The sequence below is a fragment of the Ovis canadensis genome, chromosome 21 (assembly GCF_042477335.2).
Source record: "Ovis canadensis isolate MfBH-ARS-UI-01 breed Bighorn chromosome 21, ARS-UI_OviCan_v2, whole genome shotgun sequence".
Classification (NCBI taxonomy): domain Eukaryota; kingdom Metazoa; phylum Chordata; class Mammalia; order Artiodactyla; family Bovidae; genus Ovis; species Ovis canadensis.
The window spans coordinates 40,119,627-40,141,612 of record NC_091265.1 but is presented as its reverse complement, the minus strand read 5'-3'; the positions used below and the strand labels follow the sequence as shown (position 1 = coordinate 40,141,612).

At 47.7% G+C, this 21,986-nt stretch overlaps 1 protein-coding gene across 1 annotated transcript in view; it reads left to right on the top strand.

Annotated features, from left to right (window-relative positions):
• The window catches only part of SLC6A5 (solute carrier family 6 member 5), a 53,803-nt gene extending 35,079 nt beyond the window's left edge, over positions 1–18,724 (top strand). Inside the window, exons 10-15 of the mRNA XM_069565039.1 lie at positions 2,973–3,085; positions 3,832–3,963; positions 4,941–5,040; positions 11,329–11,429; positions 15,821–15,988; positions 18,453–18,724. Coding sequence (XP_069421140.1) covers positions 2,973–3,085; positions 3,832–3,963; positions 4,941–5,040; positions 11,329–11,429; positions 15,821–15,988; positions 18,453–18,608 — 770 coding nt within the window. The 3' untranslated portion in view covers positions 18,609–18,724. The remainder of the gene's footprint in view (positions 1–2,972; positions 3,086–3,831; positions 3,964–4,940; positions 5,041–11,328; positions 11,430–15,820; positions 15,989–18,452) is intronic.
• Positions 18,725–21,986: the final 3,262 nt, after the last annotated feature.

Sequence of the window (21,986 nt, the reverse complement as noted above, 5' to 3'; positions counted from 1 at the left end):
GGAGCACAGTGTGTGTAGATTTCCGGGGCCTGCGTGGTAACTCCCTGGTAACCAGGCCACTGGGAAGTGCCGCCCTGGCTCCCTCGCCCGCTCACAGTACAGAGAGCCTGCTGATCGAGATGAAGGGACCGTCCCACCATCTGTCTGTCACCTGGAAGCCAGAGCTTCCGAAGGCGCAGGGTTCAGCGCTGCCTCCTCTGAGGACGCATACATGTGCAGCAGGTAACCAGCAGAGTGAGCACTCCCCATGGCTGCAGGCCATGCTGGCTCCAGAGCCCCTGGTTCTGTCTGCAGCGACTCTCTAGGACCAAGGAGGCTGTCACTGTAGGTCTTTGGGGCCCTGCTTGACTAGCTGGCCTGCCGAGCCCCTTTGGGCCGCTTTCATGGGAAGAGCCCTGAGTGAAGGGCTGTGGAGAGAACTCAGTAAGCACAGACCATTATTCTGAGCCCTTCACTAGTATCAGTACACTTAACGTTACAGAGATTCCCTGCGGGTGAGTGAAATGAAAGTCGCTCAGTCACCTCCAGCTCGTTGCGACCCCCATGGACCATACAGTCCATGGAATTCTCCAGGCCAGAATACTGGAGTGGGTAGCCTTTCCCTTCTCCAGGGGATCTTCCCAACCTGGGGATCGAACCCAGGTCTCCCGCATTGCAGGCGGATTCTTTACCAGCTGAGCCACAAGGGAAGCCCTAAGGGTAGGTACTGTCATTAAGGTGAGGTGAAGTCGCTCAGTCGTGTCCGACTCTTTGCGACCCCATGGACTGTAGCCTACCAGCCTTCTCCATCCATGGGATTCTCCAGGCAAGAATACTGGAGTGGGTTACCATTTCCTTCTCCAGGGGATCTTCCCGACGCAGGGATCGAACCTGGGTCTCCCACATTGGAGGCAGACGCTTTAACCTCTGAGCCACCTATTATCCCCATTGTATGGATAAGGAAACTGAAGTGTGTCCGGAGTCTTACCCAAGTCTTATCTAAAGTCCTGCAGCTAGAAAGAGGCAGAGTGAGTCTCCCGGTCCCGGGGGCAGGGGAGCCTGCCCTCCAGCTCCTGGGCTTTGCTGAAAGTGGCAGGACTCTGCCTCTGTCAGACACACCGGCCTCACCCAGGGAAAACTCCGCTGTGGCTCAGGCTGTCCCTCTTCCCGGACTCTGCAGAATAGTATAAACATATATTTAAAAAATCCACTCGCTAGCCATCTTGGATAAACGGAGTTTTCTGAAATGATGCCTTTACCCTGTGTAGTAGGGAGGCCACCGAAATAGAAACAGGCCAGGTATTTGGAAATCCTTCTCCACCCTGAAAAGGCAGTAATGTCCAAATGGCTGGAATCCTGTTAAAGCAATCAGCCGAGGTCCTCCGGCGGTGGCCATTTTAAGGCCTTCTTGTCCACTTTAGGAGCCTAAACTGAACTGGCTTCCTTGCTGTGCTGCATTTGAGACCAGTTTTGAACTGCAGTTTAATACTGAGTTTTCTTTTATGGTTCACCCAGGGAGTCTTCAGAGGCTGTTTCTACTGTCTGTTCAATAAATGCATCAAGTGAGGGTATCTTAGGCATTCCAGGCTTTATATTTTAAATACCCAAAGCCCTAGGCAACATTAGGAGCTAACAATCTGATAAATTCCAGTTTGAAAAAAGGGCTGTTATGACTGAGTTATAAAAACTCCAGGTGCTGCGATTTCTGGCTTCCAGACGTGCCCTGGCTGTGGATTACCTCAACATTCCCTGGTCTCTGCCCATTATCATGTAGGTTTCTACTTTCAGGGACATTCACAACTGCCGCGTCTTTAACCATCTTCCCAGTGAGGCCATGAGGCAGGTAGGAATGGCTGGCAGGGTTTTAGCAGAGAAAAACGCAGCTCAGACATCCTCTATCAAGACCACACTCAATATTCTTGGTAAGACCCAGATCAGAGCTGCTAATTTCCAAGTTCCTTGTCTGCTCCTAAGAGCTAATATTCTGAGAGTGTTGTTGATGTGTGAGGCACTGGTCTCAGTGCTTTCCCTGCACTTCCTCATTTGTTCCTCGTGACTGTCCTATTATGAAGAACTATTGTTATCCCCATTTTACAGATAGGCAAGATTGAGGCTTATAGCAATAAACTAACTTCTCTAGGGCTGCACAGTTAACAAGTCATGGAGTCTGAATTTGGACCCTGAACTGCCTAGCCATTAGAGCCCAAACTCTCTTAACTTTTGTGTTTCCCTCATCCCTATCTAATTACCTGTGGACTGATACAGCCCCATGTTTACCAAGCGTTTGTAGGGCAAGATCCTAAAAGCATTAGACTGATTCACGTTTTGTATACATGGCTTTGCCTGGAGGAGTGACTAAGAAGAAGGGTAGCAAAAGGGGGAAATGATGTCATTCTGGGAATGTTTAACCCTGATAGCAGGGTTTCTGAATCTCAGCACGCTCAGATAAATCTTTGCTGTGGGGGCTGTGCATTGAAGGATGTTTAGCAGCATCTGGCCTCTACACACTAGACCCCAGTAATCATCCTCCAAGACATCCTGGTTATGAGAATCAAAAATCCTGGTTATGAGAATAAAAATGTTTCTAGACATTGCCGTATATGCTCGGGGGAGCAAAATCTCCACTGTTCTAGAGGGTAATATTACATCCTTCCTCAACCCATTAATATAGACATGGAGGTTTTTGTGTTTATCTGCATGGGACACAGCCTGGCCGTAGTGTTGGGTTGGCCCTGAGTCTGCTTTGCCACTCTTTTTGAGCCTCTCCTATGAGTTTCCTGAGATGTGGACCTAATTCCTCCGGTCCTTCCCTTCAATTAGTTTGAGGTCTAATTGGGGAAATGGATGAAGAGGAGTGAAAACATAGGACACAGAAGGAGCAGCTTCTCCTGTAAATAACTCAGGACTGCCATGGAGAGAGGGCCCTGTGGGCTTCCAGGAAGAGGGGTCTTGGAGCTGGACCTGCCTGGAGTCATCTGTCTTGTTCTTTCCAGGACCAGGTATTGCATTCGTGGTTTACCCAGAGGCCTTAACCAGGCTGCCCCTCTCTCCCTTCTGGGCCATCATCTTTTTCCTGATGCTCCTCACTCTTGGACTTGACACTATGGTGAGTGTCCCGTTTTGACCTCTGTTCCAGTCCTCCTTCTGAAGACCCCTCTCCTGGGGCTCTATAATCCAGCCTGTGGCAGGGTTTGGGGGTAGCATTATCTCAGTGTTTCCTGAAGTGATGGGTAGGGATGGTGAGGTACCTGGCCAAAGCTCAGGATAACCTTGCATTTGTGGGTGACTTAGGTGATGGTGCAAAGGAGCTGTGCTCTCTCCCTTTCCTTTTTCTGTGCGAGTTTTACTTATGTTCTTCCTGCTTTGGTGTCCTTTTGCCAAAGCGATTTCTGTGGGGCCACATAAGGGAGAATAATGTGAAGTCAATTTTAGGGAAATTGCTCTGGGGCTGAGACTACTACAAATCATGCTGACAGGTGCTCAAAGTTTAGTAGTTGGGTGCAAGGAGGGTTTTTTTCCCTCAAGTGGAAGATCAAATGCGATGTAAACGGGAGGAGAAGAATTTGCATCTCATGAATACAAAGTGAAGCTTAAAGTGTCCTAGTGGATGGATGTGAGTGCAGCCTCTGGGGGCTGGAGACATAGCTCTAAGATTCACATCCTGCTTAGATTCCGCTTGTTGACCTTGTGGGTTGGACCCCAGCAAGATCCTTTAGACTCATCAAGGGAAAGCAACCCCGAAGAGCAATCCTCATACCAGTGCCACTTGGCCTGGTGGGAGACACAGAGGACTCTTTTGAGCCTGTGGGGCTGGGCAGCGTCTCAGGCGTCCCTTCTCTGGCATCATTCCAGTTTGCTACCATCGAGACCATAGTGACCTCCATCTCGGACGAGTTCCCCAAGTACCTGCGCACTCACAAGCCGGTCTTTACTCTGGGCTGCTGCGTTTGTTTCTTCATCATGGGCTTCCCAATGATCACTCAGGTAGGACGCCTGCTGGGCACAGGCTTAGGATGGGGGCAGGTTGCGGGTGGGGCTGATGGCTTTTCAGTCTCTTTACTCTTAACTCCCAGACCTTAGAATAACAGCCAAACCATTGCCATTTCCAAGCAGATGGCACCAGTCCATTAGAGATTCTGACCACAGAGGGAAATATGTCACCTTGGCTACGAATGATACTTCTAGCATCTTCATAATTGAGATGTAGCCTTCTTGAGCCAACGAGACAGGTGTGTCCTATTTGAAGAAAATGAAATACGTGGAAATCCAGCTTCACTGGCCAGAGGCATTTCCACTTGATTACTTGTAATATACAATGTCTATAGTCACTGGAGTTTCTTCTGGTCCCGAGTGTCTGGGAAGATGAGTATTTGCTCACCTGATGTATATGTATATTGCTTTTGCCGTCTCTCTGACCTTGCGCAAGTCACCACGTTGGGCCTTGGTTCCTTCATTTGTAAAATGATGGATTGAAAGGAGATGGTCTCTAAACCTCATGTAAGAGTGGGGTAAAGATACAGGGGGATGTATGAAGACTGCCCATTGACGGATGTGTGAGGACTGCCCATCGACACCTGAGGGTCCTATGGAGGTCAGCCACAGGCAGGTGCCTGGGCAGAAACGGCCATCTGTTGCTTCAAGCAGAAATGACGCAGTCTGGCTCCTTTTACATTTACATCTTTGAATGTGTGACCTCTGCCTCTGAAGAGTCAGATGTTAAATCACTTTTCTGGGCTTGTGCTATTGATGAGCTTGGGAGTCTCTCAAGGGACTGCTTTGCTAACACAGCAAGGCCTCTGGCTTACTTGACCAGAGTTAAGTTGCTCCTCTCCAGGGGAGGGGGGAATCCTTTGACTCCTGTTGGCACGTGACCCTGCTCAGGCTGGAAGGACTGGCTGCTGGAAGTGGGACACAACCTGGATCCAGGCCCACTGACATTGCTTGTCTCTCTTCCCTGCCAGGGTGGAATTTACATGTTTCAGCTTGTGGATACGTACGCCGCCTCCTATGCCCTCGTCATCATTGCCATCTTTGAGCTCGTGGGGATCTCCTATGTGTACGGTAAGGGAACCACTGAGATGGATGCTGAGGCCAAACTGAGTGTCGCTGAGGCGTCCGTGGCTGGCAGGTTTCTCCTATTTAATAAGACAAGGCAAAGGCTTCATTGCAGCTATTTAGGAAACAGAGCTGCACCTTTATTTCCAAGCTTGCCTCAATCACTTGGATCTAAATGATGACCGATGGTGAAACTTTGTTATCAGAAACTGCTAGAACTGGGACATGCCCTTGACAAGTGACTGTTTAATGCCTGTGGATGGTGGCCAGACTAGGGGGGAAGAGGGAGACTGCTTTGCTCCTGTGAAAGTATTTCAGGATCTTGGTAGCTATAGTCTTCATGCAGCTTGAGGTGAGGAGTAGCTTCATTGGTGGTCTCCTGATACTAGTGAGGAAAAAGAACCTCACAGATCCGTGTGTGTGTGTGTGTGTGTGTTAGTTGCTCAGTTGTGTCCGACTCTTTGCAATCCCGTGGACTGTAGCCCTCCAGGCTCCTCTCTCCATGGAATTTTCCCAGTAAGAATATTGGAGTGGATTGCCATTTCCTTCTCCAGGGGATCTTCCTGACCCAGGGACTGAACCTAGGTCTTCTGAGCTACAGGCAGATTCTTTACCATCTGAACCACCAGGAGAGCCCCATCGTAGATTCTTAGGAGACTTTATTAGCATCTTGGGAACCTGTGATGCAAGATCTCAACCCCAGATTTTCCCAGGAAGAAACTTCCAATTCCCTGATAAATCAACCCTTCCTATCAATGGCACCCCACTCTAGTACTCTTACCTGGAAAATCCCATGGACAGAGGAGCCTGGTAAGCTGCAGTCCGTGGGGTGGCTAAGAGTAGGACACGACTGAGTGACTTCACTTTCACTTTTCACCTTCATGCCTTGGAGAAGGAAATGGCAACCCACTCCAGTGTTCTAGCCTGGAGAATCCCAGGGGCAGAGGAGCCTGGTGGGCTGCCGTCTATGGGGTCACACAGAGTTGGACGTGACTGAAGCGACTTAGCAGCAGCAGCAGCAAGCATCACCATAGCAACGAGCATCCTATAATCAGTGGGGCCATTCTCAAGAAGAATAGGAAAAATTAGCAGATGCCATCTTTGCCTTTCCTGGAGAGGTGTTTGTGCTTGGCTGGGGGGTGGGGTTGAGTCTCACCAGGTGACCTCTTGAGCCCCTCCTGTGTACCACCAGTCTTATGGGGTTCAAGGTGGTGCTGATGTCCTTGTATCTCACAGGGACATCCCTAATATAGATAAGGCCTCTATAGTAAATACCGTATTTACTACAGAGGAAAAATGCCAAGTCAGAAGACCCATCTGTATTTCAAAACCAAAAAGGGATGGTGAAAGGAAAGGCAGGGTATCACTTGGATGCAGGGATGTGCTTAAGAGCCTTTTGCCTTTAATGTAATGGTTAGCCTCTTGCCCATCAGGGCTTCAGCAGCTCCTTGCTTTACTGAAAAATACATTAAAATGGAGGGTGATGGGCAGTCAAGATATAAAAAGGAAACCTCTCAAGTAAAATCTGGGTGCCCCAGAAACAGGAAGACACTGCAGCCATTGTTGGGCATTGGCAGAAGAAGAATTTATCTCAGCTGGAGTGTACATCCCCACTGCAGAGAGAGTTTAGCTTCTGGCCAGAGAAGCAGGCGGGCATGCCAGCTGTCCTGATGGCATCAGAGGCCAGACTGCCAGCACTTTGGGCTGATGAGACAGCTTCAAGCCTGCAGTGACGCTGTGATTGAAGACTCGCATTTAGGCTAAGGCTTCAAAGAGCTTCCTACCTGAGCAGAGAGTGGCTGAAACCCGGCCAGTTTGCCACAGTGAATCCTAACTTTTTGCCCAGATAGCAAAGGAGTTACTGCGGAGAGGCCTCTGGGGCTCTCTTTTGGAAACTCGAGCCCTTGTGGGTCCACACATAAGCTGAAGTTGCCAGATGGTCTGTTGGCAAAGTCAGGAAGGCACTTCACTGTGGCACTGGCCCAAGTGTAGGTAGCCACCTCATTGACCTCCTCCACTGTCTGAAGCCTCCCTGATATTGCCCACAAAAGGCACATTTGCATGACTGTTTCCAATAAAACAGGGTTGTTCAGTGTGGTTTACACGCACCCGTTAAAACAGAAACCTTTGAACATTTCTGTTTTTAGGACTTAAATTTCTCTCTCCCAGCCCTCATATAAATCTGCTGGTAGATTTTTTGGTTCCGAAGGAAAAAGTAAATCCCGAGTGCTTTTCCCTGGGCTCTGCTAGCCTTCCTAGGGGGATCACCCGGGCAATTACCGGGGCTCTAGAAGGCTGGTGCTGGGCCAGCTCCCAGGGCTAGGTGGACTCTGTGCTAAGCTCAGGTTGAACTTGACTCCGGTATTGTCACATGTGGGTGTGACCCTCTGATTTGGACCTGGAGGGAATTCTAAGAAGGGAATCTTAGAAGAAATATTTGAAGCGAACGTCATTATCAGAGGTGAAAGGAAAAGCTTGCATAAATATATAATGTATGCTCCAGATGCCAGTGGATTCTTTACTGAGATGATAAGCCCCCAAACAAATGCCGGTTAGCGTGAGGAAGTTCAACATGAACCCATGAAGAAAGGAAATGAGCTTGACTGATTTGATCATCCTGGCTGCTGAATCTGAGAAGGAGGCAGACAAATTGCAGAGATTTGTGTTTTCTTCTCAGTTCTAATGATCTCGAGTCTAGATTCTAGAGGTTGCCATTCAAACATTTAAAATACATTGGGGACAACTTTCAAGTTTTCTCTTTAGATCAAAAGAGCTGATTCAGGCCCTCAAGACAGTGCTCTTCAAAGGCCAATCTCCAGATTTGTGGTAGCTAGAGAAGTGGAACTCCTCAAGTTTGGTGTAGGAACAATCTCTTTAATAGACTTTTACCTAATAGAGTCGCTTTGTAAAAGTGATTTGTACTTTCCTGAGAGCCAGTACAGGGACTTCCCTGATGGGGAAACCCTGGCATTAACCTGCGGCCACAGAGCCCTCGTGCCTGGTAATTGCTTGGCTCTACACTGTGTGTTTCCCACAGATCACAGTGTGCTCCGTGGTCTTGATCTGTTTTCTTCCACGTTGGTCAGTGACTGACTTGTTTTATATCCCATGCGCACTCTGTCTTTCTCTCCGTCCTTGTGAGGGATGTTAGTTCCAGCAGGCAATGACTCTTACCTGGCTGGGAGCCCTAAGGCTGCCCAGAGATAAAGGAGGGCCAGACTAACCAGAAAAGGGCTCGAGAAGACGGCATTTCAGAAATAAAAGGACATAAACGAAAGCAAGGACTGAGGCTGACTATTGAGCTTATTGCTAGCCGAGGCAGGGAAAGTCTAAGCCCACACATTGCATTTTGGCTCCAGGGGATGCAGCCAAAACGTCACATTAACCGTAAGAGAATAATTGGAGGCACACACAGGGCTGGAGACCTAATTTATGAGGCTGAGGGCAAAATGGAAATCTGGAACCCCATGTTAAAAATTGTTCAAAATAGCAACAGGAGGCTGTTAATCCAGGGGCGTCACCCTTCTCAGCACCAGGCCACACAGCGAGGAGAGCAGTCCCTGGAAGACCATACTCAGACCAAAGGCAAGGGTGCGGCTGGTGAAGACAAAGGCCGCGAAGTTGCGCAGGTGAAAGTGATTGGTTGCTGAGGCAGGTCCTTGACTAACGGTTCAGGATTGGTCGGTTATATGGAGCTTGTGGTAGCCCCTTTCTGGGCACCAGGTCTGCGTGACTGAGTCTAAAACAGTAGCTATGAACTCACCGCTGCTTTTATTTCCTGCTGTTTTTCTGCTGGCTCAGGGAAAAGCTGTTGCTCTGATCCCTTTGCAGCTCTCTTACCCCTCCAGGTTCAAGGTCGTACAGCAGGCAGATCTCTATGCACAAGCTCCTGGCTCCAAGACCAATTCCTCTATCTAGCGTTAGCCTTGATGAGGGACTGGGAACCAATTCCTCTGTCTAGCGTTAGCCTTGATGAGGGACTGGGACAAGTGGGAAGGATAGAGCAGGCAGAGGAACCATAAGAACAAAGGCCTAGCCACTGACTCAGTAAGGGACTCTGGTGGGGGCTTGGGCGTGAGTCAGGGTGCGGGTGGGCTGTGCTGGGTGGGGGCCAGAACGGATAGGGGATGGAGGGATTGGAGAGCCTGACTCAGGGATGAGCAAGAGGCAGGAGGCTTGCCTGGTGGCTCCCACTGGTGCCCTTGGGCAGCATCTGCCAGGCCACACTGGCAGATCAGGCCGATCCATCACGGGACCTGGAGTGGAGCCCGTAGGAGCAGGCGTCCAAAGCCCTCACGGGAAGGGAGGAAGCTGACTTTCCAGGGCTTGTGCTAACTCTGGAGCCCAAGTCATCTCGCTCAGTTCCGGGGCTGCTCCTGGGCATCGAACTGCCTCCTGCTGAAACTGGGCACCCACCATCCACCCCCTCCCACAGTCTGGACCCAGCTCTCGATCCCCTCTGGGGGAACCTGAGCACTTCTCCTCCCACCCCTGCCTCCCGTAGGAGGCTGGCTCTGTGCGTCTTCCTCAGTCTAACCTTGAACCCTGTCACATCAGTTTTCCTAGGCAAGCTGCACACCACCATCTCCTTGGAGAATGGTTTAATGGAGAGGAAGGGTCTGGTAACAGGATTGATACTGAAAACAGAAGATTTTAGAGTCTTTTCTGTTGTGAAGAACTGAGTCCCACTTTCAGGATTTCACATGGGTTTCTGAGGTCCTCATTGTCTTTTTTTTTTTTTTAATTGGAGGATAATTGCTGTACAATGTTGTGTTGGTTTCTGCCATACAGCAACGTGAACCAGCCATGGGAATACACGTGTCCCCGCCCTCCCACCCCTTCCCCCTCCCGCCCCCTTCCCCCTCCCGCCCCTCCAGGCTCTCACAGGGCGCCAGGCTGAGCTCGCTGGTCACGCAGTGAATCCCCCACTGTTTCACACGTGGTGATGCGAGAGCTTCACTGCTGCGCTCGCCATTCGTCCCACCCCCTCTTCCCACAAGTCTGTTCTCTACGTCTGCATCTCTATTGCTGCCCTGCAGATAAGGTCATCTGAGGTCCTCATCTTTAACTTTCATCTCTTTTTTCGTTCTAACCTTCCCTTACATCCAGAGGGTCTAGTGTCCAGAGGCCAGTCATTGAAGGAGCTTGATGATGGGAAACGAGACACAGGCAAACCCAAAGATGGTCAGAGAGCTGCTCCGAGTGTGCAGTTCTTGCCTGCAGTGGCCCCTTATTTGGGGCTACCAGTCGGAACTGCCGACTATGAAGGGGCTCAAACTCAGGGCCCTTTCACGTCTCTTCAGCATGGCAACCCTCCAGTTCTGAGACAGCCTCACTTCTGGTGAGCTCAGGAAACAATACAAGAAACTGCTTCCTCCTCAAAAATTCTCTGTGGCTTTTCTTTTCAAAGAGTGGATGCTGGTTATCTGGGACCCTGAGAAAAACCCTCGTCTGCTTTTTGCTTTACATAGTTACGTTGATCAGTGACCAAGAAGACCACAATCCTTTGAGTTTCAATAAAGTGGGTGATAGCCACGTGGAAGTCACATTGGTTGTTGCTTGCCCTTATCATCTTCCATGGAGCAGAGATAAATTGACTCATGGAAGAGTATCCTTGGGAGTGACTGGAAGTCCCTCAGTTGTGTCTGACTCTTTGTGACCCCATGGACTATACAGTCCATGGAATTTTCCAGGCCAGAATACTGGAGTGGGTAGCCATTCCGTTCTACAGGGGATCTTCCTAACCCAGGAATTGAACCCAGGTCTCCTGCATTGTGGGCAGATTCTTTACCAGCTGAGCCACCAGGGAAGCCCATCCTCGGGAGGGTGGGGGATAAAAAGCAACATACGGTGAGTCTCCCTTGAAATCCCAAGGCTTTCATAATACACTCTGCTTATTGATCATGATTGTAATTGGGTTTGCCAGAGTTGGTTGCTGAACCCATGAACCCACCCGTGAAAACAGCCACACAGGTGACTGTGTCAGACTGGCAGCATGGAGATGCCTGGGTTAGGCTGGGATGGAGCTGTCTAGCTGGCACCGTGGGATGACATCTCACGTTGAACTTCACTGCAGAGAGTGTTTGCTATCTATTTAAACAGTCCATTTGCCTTCATCTTCCCAGCAGTGAGTCACCTGTCTGATGGTTTCCTACATAATATGGGTCATATTGGCAGCAAGAGGGGGCCATCCCAGCCAATGGCACGTGAGTGAGGGGCACTCCTGCTGTCCCTTGCCCCATCTCACCCCCTGCCACCACACCTCATGTTCCATCTCCGTTTGTCTCTTTGCAGGCTTGCAAAGGTTCTGTGAAGATATCGAGATGATGATTGGATTCCAGCCAAACATTTTCTGGAAAGTCTGCTGGGCCTTTGTGACTCCGACCATTTTAACTGTAAGGATTGCATGGTTTATCATGCCAGCAGCACCTTGCATGCATATGCGATGCTTTATGTTGAACAAGACGTGTGCCTACATACAGATGAGCCTGGGGAGCTGGTAGGATGGATATCATTCCTGTCTTTCAGCTGAGGAAACTGAAACTCAAAGAGGTGAAGCACCCTGCCCAAAAGCTCAAGGCTGATGGAGGGGTGGAGGGCAGAACTAGGACTCAGGCTTGGCTTGGAGCATCTCTCAGGAGCATTTCCCATTATATCAGTCTGCCTCGTGTGATCACAGTTCCCACATGCTAACTATGGTCCACCCTTTGTGCACAGTGCTTTTTATGTACCATCTCGTCTCTCCCCTACAGGAGTTCTGTGGGGTTAGTATTATAATTATCTCCATTTTACAGAGGAGGAAGCTGTTACCCAGAGCTTATGCGACTTGCCTAGGATTGCAGAATTATTAATAGTAACAACAGCCTGGGTTTCAACCCAAGCAGTCTGTCTCTAGAACTTTTAAACACTGCTCAACACAGCACTATGCAACTAATACGTATAGCAGAAGTTAGACTTTTATTGTTCATCTTTATTGCTTTTTGAGGACTATCTTACCATCCTCAAGTGTGATGATGACATTTAAGATCATCTGACATTCATCTTCTTAAAGATCAGAGCCCTTCCTGTACCAGTAAATCTGCGTAGGGACTCACATGCACGTCCTGTCACCTGCTCCTTTATTGCGGCTTAGCTTCTGGCTTTGCCTCCATCCACCCTCTAAGCACAGTAATTGTCAAGAGACCTTGTCTTTCTTCCTCCCTGGCTTGTGGTCAAAGGCTGCAGGAAGCTGGCTGTAGTTCCTGCTAAGCCCAGCAGGGGGCACTAGAAACCAGATTAAGACCCTTGTTTCGCTGCATCATAACAGCTTCTTTAAAGGAACATGACTAAAATAGTAAAGAAAACAGATATTTTCCTTAAAACCAAAAATCCAAAAACAACCCCAAAACTGTCACAAAGTGTGTTTTAATCAAAACAGCTCAATTTCTTTCAGAAAAAGAAGTTTAGACAGAGAACACATTCAGTATTTCCTCCCTCGGCATTGACAGGAGACATTATATAGAAGCCACATCTGTGTGCACGTCTGTGTCTGTATCTGATATCACCTACCAGAGGCTGCAGTTTGTCTGAAAAGTCCCACCAGACCAGGGACATGAGAGTTAAAAGGATTGAGATAGATTTTTCAGTTTCTTGAATTCAGGACCGATGGGTTTAGCCAGCTACTGAGAGGAAAACAGGAGACGCCCCCGCCCTCGACCCCGTCTGCCTCTGCTGTTTTTATCTCTGCTGAGCTTCGCCAGATCCTCATGTTACTGCTACACACGGTTTATTCTTGGGTGAAATCAAAGTTAGAATCTGTCCCAGATTCTTTCGACCTTTGCCTCCTGTCTTAGAACAGATTAAGCTTCAAAGAATCTTACTCTGTTCTGCAGAAACATATCACACAGTGATAATCAACACGATGACGTGGGGCTCTAGCATCCGGCAGCCTCTTTAGGAACATTGTCTTTTAGGCTCCCGACCACGCTGCTTGCTAGGTGATTCTTTCCTCACTTTACAGAGGCCTGTGCTGAGGCTTGGAGAGGCTGAGGAGCTTGCCTGAGGCCGCAGAGCTTGCAGGGGGCAGAATAAGAATCGAATCCAAGGCTATCTAGGCTTTAAGATAATACCTGTCTAACACACTTCTTAGAGAAGGCAAGGGCACCCCACTCCAGTACTCTTGCCTGGAAAATCCCATGGATGGAGGAGCCTGGTAGGCTGCAGTCCATTGGATTGCTAAGAGTCGGACACAACTATGCGAGTTCACTTTCACTTTTCACTTTCCTGCATTGGAGAAGGAAATGGCAACCCACTCCAGTGTTCTTGCCTGGAGAATCCCAGGGACGGGGGAGCCTGGTGGGCTGCCATCTATGGGGTCGCACAGAGTTGGACACGACTGAAGCAACTTAGCAGTAGCAGCAACACACGTCTAATATATTTCTGAAAGCCTGGTTGCTTTCCTCTCCAAGTGGAGTTTGGCCAATTCTGGATTACAATCATCCCAGTCTTCTTTGAGAGCAGAATTTCAGAGAAAAGGGATAATGGGGACTGGCTATGTGTTTTGAGAAAGTGCCTCAACTGTGCTGTGCTTTACTCAGTTTCCATTATAAAACTCTCCACAGAAACCTGTGGCGAGGTCCTAGAAGATATTTTCCGCCAAATCCTCCTTCTGTATTTAGGAGCTAGAGACAAGACGAAGTGGTCAGTTCCATCATCAGCATCACCTTCTGTTGCCATCAGCTGAATGTCAGGTGGACCTGGCTCCATGGCCAAATTATCCTTTCTCATGGCCAGGTTCATCTGAGAGCAGGGTTTTATCAAAGCTGATTTGGCAGGGTGAAATTGATGGCAAGAACAAGTTTACACAGATAAATTTGATATGATACCTGTGTAACAGGAAATGGTATCAGAGGACCAAGCCTAACCCTTCCTCTTTGGCCATTTGCCCTTCTGTAACACGGTTATCTTGTAGGAGACTAGACTGAGCTGAGATTATGGGTTTCAATGACTTCAAAACCCCTGAAATAAAATTGATCATTTTTATATGTGCCTTCATGAATTTATAGAGCTGTAAATATTCTGCATGCAATTATTGTATACATAGGCAGATCATGTTACTGACTTATGCACACATAAGCAGATGTATTGCTATTTATATAGTAAATGAAATGGAGCAACTTACCATAATTACATTAAGCCCTGTTTCCAATAGACTTGTTAATAAAGCTTATAACTCTAGGGGCAAGTGTTCTAAAGGGGGTCTAGAGTAGATATATCTCTTATAGGAGCAGTATTTTCAGCCATTGTCTTCAGGCTCTTGCTGCTTTGAATCCATATATTGAATTACTGTTGCATTGGAATAATCACTTGCCCCGACAGCCCGGGCTTTGCAGCAATCATAAAGATGCCTTACATTTGTATAATGCTTCCCACTTTTCCAGAACACTTCCATGTATTATCTTTCCTGACATAATTCCCCCCAATCATTTTCAGGCAATTCTTTTACTGCTTAAGATAGAACAAGACAGGTGAGGAGGAGGGAGGAAGTAGGCGGGTGCATTGTTCTAGGCAGAGGCTGCCTTGGGTGGGTTGGAAACAGGGGAGAACTCCATTTCCTCCGGCCCCCAACACAGCCATTAGGACCCCTCTTCCGTCTTTCCTGGTGCCTTGTTTGTTTTCCCAACATATCTGTTCCTTTGTTCCTTTGCAGCTGCTCTAACCAACTTTTCAGAGGTTTCTCATCACTGCTGTCTGCCAAAATGTGTGGTGAGGGGGCATCAAGTGCTGAAAATGCATCATGACCTCTCCTAAAAGTGAAGGGGGCGGTGCCTCCCTGGTGGTCCAGTGGCTAAGCCTCCATGCTCCCAGTGAAGGGGGCCGGGGTTTGATCCCTGGTCTGGGAACTAGATCCCATATGCTGCAACTCAGCGTTCACTTGCTGCAACTGAAGATCTCACGAGATGCAGCTAGGACCCAGCTCAGCCCAAGAAACAGACATTTTTTGAAAAAACCAACAACAAGAAAGGGAGAGGGGGCCCCTGAGTAAATAGCAGACTGTTGTTTCCAGAACACCCCTGGGGTGTCTACCCGGTGTAAAACGGATCTGTTTTATAGTAGAGAAGTCTGAGACTTACGGGTCCCTCAGCTAGTTAGTGGTAGAGCTGAGATTAGCCTGTCCCCAGCTCGCCATTTTGTGGCAAGGCCATCCACCTTGTGTCATTTGAGGGGGGCTGGGCCGCCCCTCTCTTTGTCCCAGCGCTGATTATAGAACCAAACTTCCTGCTCGGCCGCTGCTCGGGGACCACTTGGCCAGCTTTAGAGGCAGCTCCTGGAGATGGTCCTTTCCCTATTCAAGGTGAAAGCAGAGTAGATTCAATTAGCTTTTCACATTAACCTAGTGGATTTCCCCCTTATAACTCAGGCTTGATTATCAGTTACAGAAAGCAGAGACAGCCCCTTAAAACCACACGCCATCCCCTCTCCCACCTCCACCCCTCAGTCACCCTGGTGTACATCCTTTAAATTCGTCCTCGCAGCCCCTCTGAGTGTATAGACACCCACATGCATCGCTGAATTTTTATGTGATGGCAAGTACAGCTTTAGCACCTCAGTGTGCGTCAGTTCATCTCTGAAGTCCAGTTCTTTTGTTTGGAAAATGTAGTCATAATACTTCCTTTACAGGATCATCCTGGGGGGAAATGAGATAATAGGTATGGAAGCAGGCAGCTCACAGCAGGGGTCTGACACGTGACTGTTGAGGGCATACTCACGTCCCCACCTAACATGTGCGCTTCTTTTTTCTTCCCAGTTTATCCTTTGCTTCAGCTTCTACCAGTGGGAGCCCATGACCTATGGCTCTTACCGCTACCCTAACTGGTCCATGGTGCTTGGATGGCTCATGCTTGCCTGCTCCGTTATCTGGATCCCGATCATGTTTGTGATAAAAATGCACCTGGCTCCTGGCAGATTTATTGAGGTAATTGTATCAGCTCCTACGCCTGCCGTTCCCTCCCAGGGGAGAAGCTCTGAGGGTTCTGTGCTTTTTTAAAAAAAAAAAAAAGATTTGGTAAACATATTCTAGCGGGAGACTGGGTGATTAAGTGGTTACAGTTGCTATCATTTCTATTAAACCTGTTTTTATTATGTGTTATTCTTCGAATGGAGGGGCTCCGCCTATCGGCAGGCTGAGCTGTTATTGTGTTCTTCATCAGAGCAGTGACGGCTCCGAAAAATAAGTGGTCAGGGTGTCACCTCTCTCCACGAGTTCCCGCCTCCTCTCCCTTCACCCAGAGTTTAAATCCCAGCATTTGGTTGTTAACCACACAGCAGATCACCCCTTTCCTGATGTTTCTCTCTGTCGGAGGCACCTCCCCCTCCAAACACCTATTACCAGTCACATTTAAAATCACTAGGCATAGCTGAGGGTCAGTGTATCACTTAGAATGTAACATGCCCATAGAATGCAATGAAAGGTCCAGGGCATGGCTGGTATGAGGTGATGCCTGTCTGAGTTAGTCCCTCGCTGAACCCATTTCCCATTCCTCATACAAAAACTCCCTGCCTCACTCCAGAGAGGATGGACAGCCACTTGCTGAGCCACTGGTGAAGTGTGGTCGGGCTTTTGTTATTCCTGAGAAATCAAGTGCTCAGATGTGCTAGGAAGCGATCAGTGCTGCCTTGTCTTGGAGGTCCAGCGGGCTGCTGTTTGGGACCAGATCAGCGCTACTCAGGGCCTGGCCCAGGGGCCAGCACCACCTGGGGGCTTGAACGTAAAAGTGCGGGTGTCAGTCCCTCGGTCATGTCTGACTCTTTGCGACCCCATGGACTGTATGTAGTCTTCTCTGTCCGTGGAATTCTCCATGCAAGATGACTGGAGTGGGTTGCCATTCCCTTCTTCAGCGAATCTTCCTGTCCCAGGAACTGAACTCAGGTCTCCTATGTTGCAGGCAGATTCTGAGCTACCCCGGAAGCCTGGGAGCTTCCTGGAAATGTAAATAATCAGGCTCCAACTCTGCTCCGCTGAACCAGAATCTTGGGGATGTGGGTCTCTGGTGGCCATAGTTTAACAAGCCCCCAGGTGATTCTGATGCGAATTCAAGCCTGAGAGGCACTGGATGAGAACGAGATGAAGAAACACACGTGGAGATGCAGGTGGTGAGGAACAGCTGCGTGGGGTTTGCTCTCCGTCAGCCAGATGGAGGAAGAGAGCGCCCTGGAACATCTCACGCGGGCTCGGGAGGGGAACAGCAGATGGGGAGAGAGCGCACGAGTGAATGGGCCACATGAATGTGCGCGCGATGAGGAGGCAGCCTTTGTTTTTCTTGGACTAAAGCTGGACGCAGAGTTGGCAGAGGGAGAAGCAGAAGCCTTCTTACTGAAGCAGTGGTCCAGGTTCCATCCTCAGGACATTCTGCCTGTTGTCTCCTTAAGGTGCGCTGACACGGTCCCGTCCCTGCCAAGGATGGCTTGCTCTGGCCGCAGGTGGATGCCCACTCCCTGACCCAGTAACCTCTTTCCTTCTGAACAGAAGCTGCGTTAGCCTCTGCTACTCTTGTCTTAGGCTGAAATCCTCTAAACTGATGAGGCGGCAATATAAATTTATTATGGTTAATTTGGGACACAAAGGTTGCAAACTGATGATTAAGGGGGAGATTAAACTAACAGCTATAAGAAGCAGCTTCTTTTTAATAGGTAATAAACACATCATTGTTCCCTCTGATGTAGTCAGAAATCTGCCTTCTTTTCCCTTATTCTAGAAAATGCTCTGGTCAAATTATGTTTTCCCTGAAACGTTCAGTTGAAGGATTAGAGACATTCCCATTGTTTTTAGCTCTTCTGCAAGAACCCACACTTTTGAACCAAGTCAGAAGCGTATACTTTTGTCAACAGATAATTAAAATCTTTGCTCACTCTTGGCATTGTATCTTTGGGGTTGAGGGTTTTGTTTTTTTTTTTTTCCTGGCCATTTATATACTTTTGGGAAATATGCTAAACAAAATCCAATTATTTTGATGTAACAACTCACTGTTGAGACTAGAACAAAGTAATTGAGTACATGTCCTTTGCAGACTGTGTTTGGCAGTAGAGAGAGCAGCTTGTGGATCCTCTCCATTTGGAGGGAAAAAATGTATAATTAGAATCTGGGCCCTTTATCTTCTATTAATCTTGTGCACAGCAAACCCTGAGCAACTGTAATGTTGCTTGCAGGGTGATATAAATAATTTCAGGTGAACTAAACTAAGTTTCCTCTGTAACCCACTCCTGGCCTCGTTAATGAATGGGGCTGGTCTTCCTAACCGCTTCTCCTGGTTGAGGACCTCTTGGTTCCAGGAGGTATTCTGGCAAATGTGGTCACATGCAGTTTGCGGATGGGTGAGTGGTGTCTGGGGGAAAAGGGTGCTTTGCTTCTGTGACCCCGTGTGTCTTTGGCTTCTTTGCAGAGGCTGAAGTTGGTGTGCTCGCCGCAGCCGGACTGGGGTCCCTTCTTAGCTCAGCACCGTGGGGAGCGTTACAAGAACATGATCGACCCCTTGGGGACCTCTTCGCTGGGACTCAAACTGCCAGTGAAGGATTTGGAACTAGGCACCCAGTGCTAGTCTGATGGCATGGGATGGCCCAGACTTGATTCTCTTTCTCCTCTCTGCCTTTCCCTGATAGCTGTTTGCCCATTTTTCGTCTTCCTTCTCCCCACATCTCGGTTCATACCCGTGCATGAGAGTGATGATTTAGAAAAGTAGGACATAGTGTTGCATGCTGCAGCCAAGAGCTGGACAGAGCTTGGTTTGCCCGTGTCCACGCCGTCAGTTTCCAGTGGGGTTTACCTCACAGGCTCGAATCAACGAGGGGAGCACCTCCCAGTGAAGTCACACGTAGATGTTCATGAGTTGGTCAGGAGAGAAGCATCCTCTGTGATTGTCACCGGTGAGGCCAGTCAGGCTGATGCAGGATAACCAGATGGTTGGTTTGGACTCATCTGAGCCATGTCGTGGTTTCGTTCAGGTACACGAAGTTCAGGGCAGGGTGTTGGCAGGAGGGTTGGCAGTGGTCAGAAAATGTTTTCAAGTAAGATAAGGCTGGTGGATTCAGACACCCCCACGGTGATGAAGTGCCCATTTCCATTCATGACTGGGGCTCTGTTTCCATCATTTGGACCAGCTATCTCAAATACACCAAGGACTCGCATGCTTTGTCTCTGCAAGCTGAGAACCTCAATGAAGAGTCGGCTCTATTCCCTCAGTTGATTTTTGTTTAATGACCATAGTTGTGAATTCTTTGGGTCCTTTCCTCTACCTCTGCTTCATGTTATTTGTGCCTGATATCATACATTCATACCAGAGTGCCCTTCTGGTTTCTCCATACGTTGAACACCGTGGTCCAGCGTCAGCATCCCATATATCTTCTCTTCCAAATGTCTTTCTACGAGCTATAGTTACCTTGTCTCTCAACGTCTGGGAAACTGAGACTTAATCTGGTTCTGTCCATGTGTTACACATATCAGACACAAACTCTCGAAAGACAGTGTCTTAGTTTTTACTCTTCACTTTTTCACTCATAGTCAATGCCCATTGTAGCCATTGAATCAAAGAAGTAGAGAGTTGAAGAGAAAGCAACCATAATACTCACTGCACTTTTTAGGTACAGAAGTTTCTGATACATGCAGGTTAGGTAAGTAGCAAGTGAGCCAATTAGAGCTATTGCTTTTAAGACTACACTTAGCTGATACCATTTGAAGAGTTCCCAGTTCACAGTACTCATAATCACACTCTAATGAGAGCGGATCATATGTCTACAGAGATTGGCAAAGCTGTAACCTCTATTATCTTCTTGCATCCTGAACATGCATATATGAGATTTTTAAAATGTGATAAGTGTTCACGTAGTGTGTACTTGTAATGGTGTTTTCTGTCCTTATAAATAGCTTATGAATCACTGTAGAGATGGTGAGTATAGTGTAGTATAGTCTTTTTTTTTTTTCCCCCTTCTAGTAATAATATCTAAACTTAAAATTGTTTCCTTAGGGGAGACCATTGCAATCATTTTCTTGTTTGTCTTCATATTACAGGGTCTCAGGCAAAGTTTTCAGTTCAAATCTTGTATATTGATGTGACATTTTCATCCTTTTCAACAGTAACGAAACCCAACAACAGACCTGAAAGTAATACTTTAAAAAAATAACTTCATTTGTTAAAGAAAAAAAAAAAACCTCAGCTCATCTTACTGAGAGCTCTTTCTTTTCTGGGGCAGATATCATCGTCATTTGCCATGTGGACTTCAGGTTTTGAAGCGTGGTCTGTGGAAACTTTCACAAAAGGAAATGCAGATGGGTTTCAAACTCTAGATTTTTCATCTCTTTTGTTTTCAAGGCGTGTTTGTTCTTCTTCCTCGTGTTCCCTTTTTCTGCTTACTTACCTCCCAAAGCTAGAACTTACTGGAATCCATCACAGAGACTAACCCTACGCTTCCCTTAGAGTTAGCTTTAGGAAGCTGAGCCATGACCTTCCCGCCCCGGTGTTTCCCATAGTGACCTGTCCAGCGTTAGCATTGGTTTCCCCGAGAAAGCCATATTGAAAAGTCCGGAGGGCTCTAGCAGATCCTGCACGGTGGTACCAAAAATTAGCCTCTCCCCTTGGTATCTGACGGGGTGGGAGAGGAAGGGAGGACTAGCTTTGGTTTGGAAAGGATCTGCAGCCTTTCCAGTTTGAACGTTGAAGAAAATCACTGAGATCAATTAGCATCCTCCCGTGGGAACAATGGGTTTGCGTAAGGATGCGTGGTTTCTGGCTTTCCTTTCTTGCCTCTTGGCTAAAATTTGAGTTGGATGCTGGATGCCAACCCAATTTCTGTTAATTGTTGTGATTAAAAAGGGGGTGAGGTAAACTCATGGATGCTGCCAGATTTGTTTCGTACACACCGCAAGTTCAATTCATTGTGAGAATGGGGACAGCCTCATTAACTAGTGCGTTTTGCACTTGGGGGCAGGACATTTGTGTTCATTACAATTTGTCCAGTTAAGACCCAGGGGCTGTTCCCTGAGCAACTGGGTTTGTGTGTGTGTGTGTCTGTCTGTGTTTTTAAAACTTTTTTTCTTACAGCATCCAAGTTTCAAGTACAGTGTCCTTAAAGGTGGAAGGTTCTAAGCTTACCTGGGAATGGTTACCTTGTGAGTTTAGTTTTGTCTCTTTCTACAGTCATGTTTAACTTTCGAGGCTTTCCTTGCCAGAGCAGTGTTCGGTATCTGAGTTGTCTCCACTCATGGCCAGTCTGCTCACGTGGTACCTCCCCTGGACGTGGCTGGGACGCTGAGATGCATATGGCCAGATGGATGTGTCCATGTTATTGAAATGCACAGTCAAGTGGAAGGAAAAAAGTGAATGAATAAAAATGAAATGAACAGCATTGTCATAAAGCGCCACTTGACAGTTCCCCTTCAAATGGAGGCAAAAACTGAGTTGCTGAGGAAAGGCTTGTGTTGGCTCACTGTGCAGAATAGTAGGGTGTTTTCTACATGTGAAATTGTTTCCTAATACCAACAAATGCCAGAAACCCATTCTGAGAAAAAAAAGCCATATGTTAAAAACAGTAACCCTGTAATATCCTTAAAGGAGAAAAATATGTGTATGCCTTCACAATTGGTGTTGTGGCTTCTTATACATTTATTTGTCTTGTGTATTAGTAACTTTTAATCTCTTTAAGGCTGTGTGTTTGTCATGTACAAATGTGTCCAGTCTGGTCTTTTTCTTCTTTCTCTCTAATATTTATTTATTGCATGGAATCTGTGGTCAATGCAAAATCTCGATGACCTCAATGTCTTTGAAATTTCCGATGTGTATTAGGTCAGAAATGGAGTCAACTTGTATTTCAGTGAGCGGCACTTTAAAAGGACATTGAACACAATGACCCGGAAATGGATAAGACTTGGGTTGTCTTTGCTAATGTTGCACTGGAGTTGAGTTTTCCTTTAAGTTCTAATTCTG